Below are 2194 nucleotides of genomic sequence, written 5' to 3'. Positions count from 1 at the left end.
GTAGCCGGATAACGGTTTCAGGCTACGCAAAAGATTTTCAGGCAAGAGATGCTTGCTGCCCACTTGTAGTAGCCGTTTGGCGGCTTTATGATAAACAGTATCAACATGGTTATAACGGATAGCATTCTCGCACATCAATTTAAAATCGTCGGTGAATTCTGTCAGAGTACCGTACTCGCTATCATCTATTTTTTGACGTATTGTTGAGAAATCCATAGGCTTAGTAATTATTGACGAATAGCCGGGAGCTATATCATCGGTGACAGGCCAAGCAAAGAATTGGTGGGGATCTCTTTTTTTCCAAAAAACGTAGTAAATGATCTAATAACTTATTCAGAGGCGATTTTTGTTGTTTAAGCTTAAGTACACAAGTGCGAGGTTCACGGCCAGATTCGCTTGATGAACTTGGCGTTTTTGGTGCCTCTAATTGTTTCGGTGTAAGTGCCGCTAAAGAACTTGTGCCACCCGGTGTGGAAGCTGCAGTCGAAGCTGATGGCGACGGAATGAGAAGCTACAAAAAGCGATAGTTAAAAAATACATTCAATAGCACAACCGAAATAACTTGTAGCACTTACATCAGGCAAAGGTTTGGTTGGACTACTAACTCCTAAAGCACCCACACCCAAAGATGAAGATTGTAACGATGATGATGCCGGTGAATCTAGTAGCATATCGTCAGTTTTTCGTGGTACAATGGGCTTTGAGACCGGACGACAAGATGGCGAATTATCTGTGGTTATGCCAGCATACAGAAGTATATTCTCCGGTAATGGCTGTGAATCGCCATCTTCCATAAAGCTGAAACCATCTTGGCTGGAATCACCATCTATTACAGGTGGAGGCGCCACATTTCTCGGGCTGCGTTGTACTGTCGAAATCGTAGCCGGTGGTATATCTTCCAGTTTAATATTTTGGTTTGGCACTTCGACAGAAGCATCTCGTCTTTCGCCACCACTAGTCTGCTCATGACGCTCGCTGCGGTGACGTTTTTCTTTATGGTGTTTATGTTTCTTTTCACGATCCTTCTTTTTCTTCTTCTTTTTAGATTTTTTATGCTTTTCACCATAATACTCTTCCGCTGGCGGAAGGTCATCAGCTACAGGACTACTTGGCGCAGCAGACATCATTGCCTCTGCTGCAGTAGGTGGACCCGCAAGCGGCGAACCACCGCTGTATTCAGGTGTGGAATTGGAGCCTACTTTCAAAATTAGTTTCAAGCCGCGCTGCAGTTGTGAAGGGTCCATATTATTGCTATACTCTGTAATAAATATGGGTTTAATCACGAAAAAGGATTAAAATAAGACTAAGAATAATGTAAACCTTCATATTTTTCACGTCGTTCAGATTTGTGTTTCTTGTGTTTTTTTGAGGATCCCATATTTTCTTTTGTAACTAAATAGACGCTGCCGCTTTCTGATGTATAAATTATTTACTATACGCGATTTTCAAGCAATTAAAATATTAAAAAACATATTATAAACCCAGACGCTTCCGCATTAAAGCTGATGCCAGATAAAACTTTGTAGCTTTGCGTGACATTTATAACTTTGCCAGCAAAGCGCCAGACGCAAAAGGTATGCCACAATGAACGCCAAGAAAACAATGTTGTACCGCTTTTTTACTCATCAAAGTTGCTGTGGATTTTAATTATTTTGATTTAAAATTATCAGCAATGTAATTAAGTTTTATGTTTCTGCATGAAAACCCGAATTTGGACGAAACAAAATAAATATTAAACCGGCTGATTGTCAAAGCGCGCAAAAAGATGGGAGTTGACCATCTTTTCGCTTCGCGCTGCCGCTTCAACGATTTATGTGGCATGCTTTGTGCATTTTCATACAATTCATCTTATCTGTCAAAGCGAATCTGTCACGTAAAGCGAAGCAAAAGTTTTATGTGACATCAGCTTAACGTTTTTGTAAATTTTTTGACAGTTTTCTCCATTTTTTATTTTTTGCCAGGTAGCTTTGTTTTTCATTAAGTGCTGTTAGACGTGGCAAGACAAAAATATTTCGAAAAGGCTACCAAATTGAGATATTTCAAAAAGCAATTGAACCCTTGCAAACCGAAATGCGAATTGACGGAAAATTTTATGAATACGCTCTTTGGTTTTTCACACTTTTCGGTGATAAAAAGTTCTTTCTGGCTCATGATTCAATAATACAAGGTTCGATAAACTGACAGTTGTCCCTCT

The 2194-nt window shown here is 39.8% G+C and overlaps 1 protein-coding gene across 1 annotated transcript in view; it reads right to left on the bottom strand.

Annotated features, from left to right (window-relative positions):
* The window catches only part of LOC118755941 (bromodomain-containing protein 9-like), a 1692-nt gene extending 117 nt beyond the window's left edge, over window positions 1–1575 (bottom strand). Inside the window, 4 exon segments of the mRNA XM_036490734.1 lie at window positions 6–297; window positions 299–511; window positions 576–1258; window positions 1321–1575. Of these exon segments, the coding sequence (XP_036346627.1) occupies window positions 6–297; window positions 299–511; window positions 576–1258; window positions 1321–1378 (1246 nt within the window). The 5' untranslated portion in view covers window positions 1379–1575.
* Between the last annotated feature and the right edge of the window lie 619 nt (window positions 1576–2194).

The sequence above is a fragment of the Rhagoletis pomonella genome, unplaced genomic scaffold (assembly GCF_013731165.1).
Source record: "Rhagoletis pomonella isolate Grant_MI unplaced genomic scaffold, Rhpom_1.0 Rhpom_scaffold_08001, whole genome shotgun sequence".
Lineage (NCBI taxonomy): Eukaryota > Metazoa > Arthropoda > Insecta > Diptera > Tephritidae > Rhagoletis > Rhagoletis pomonella.
The sequence above is the reverse complement of the archived record's forward strand: the minus strand, read 5'-3'. Positions and strand labels throughout refer to the sequence as shown.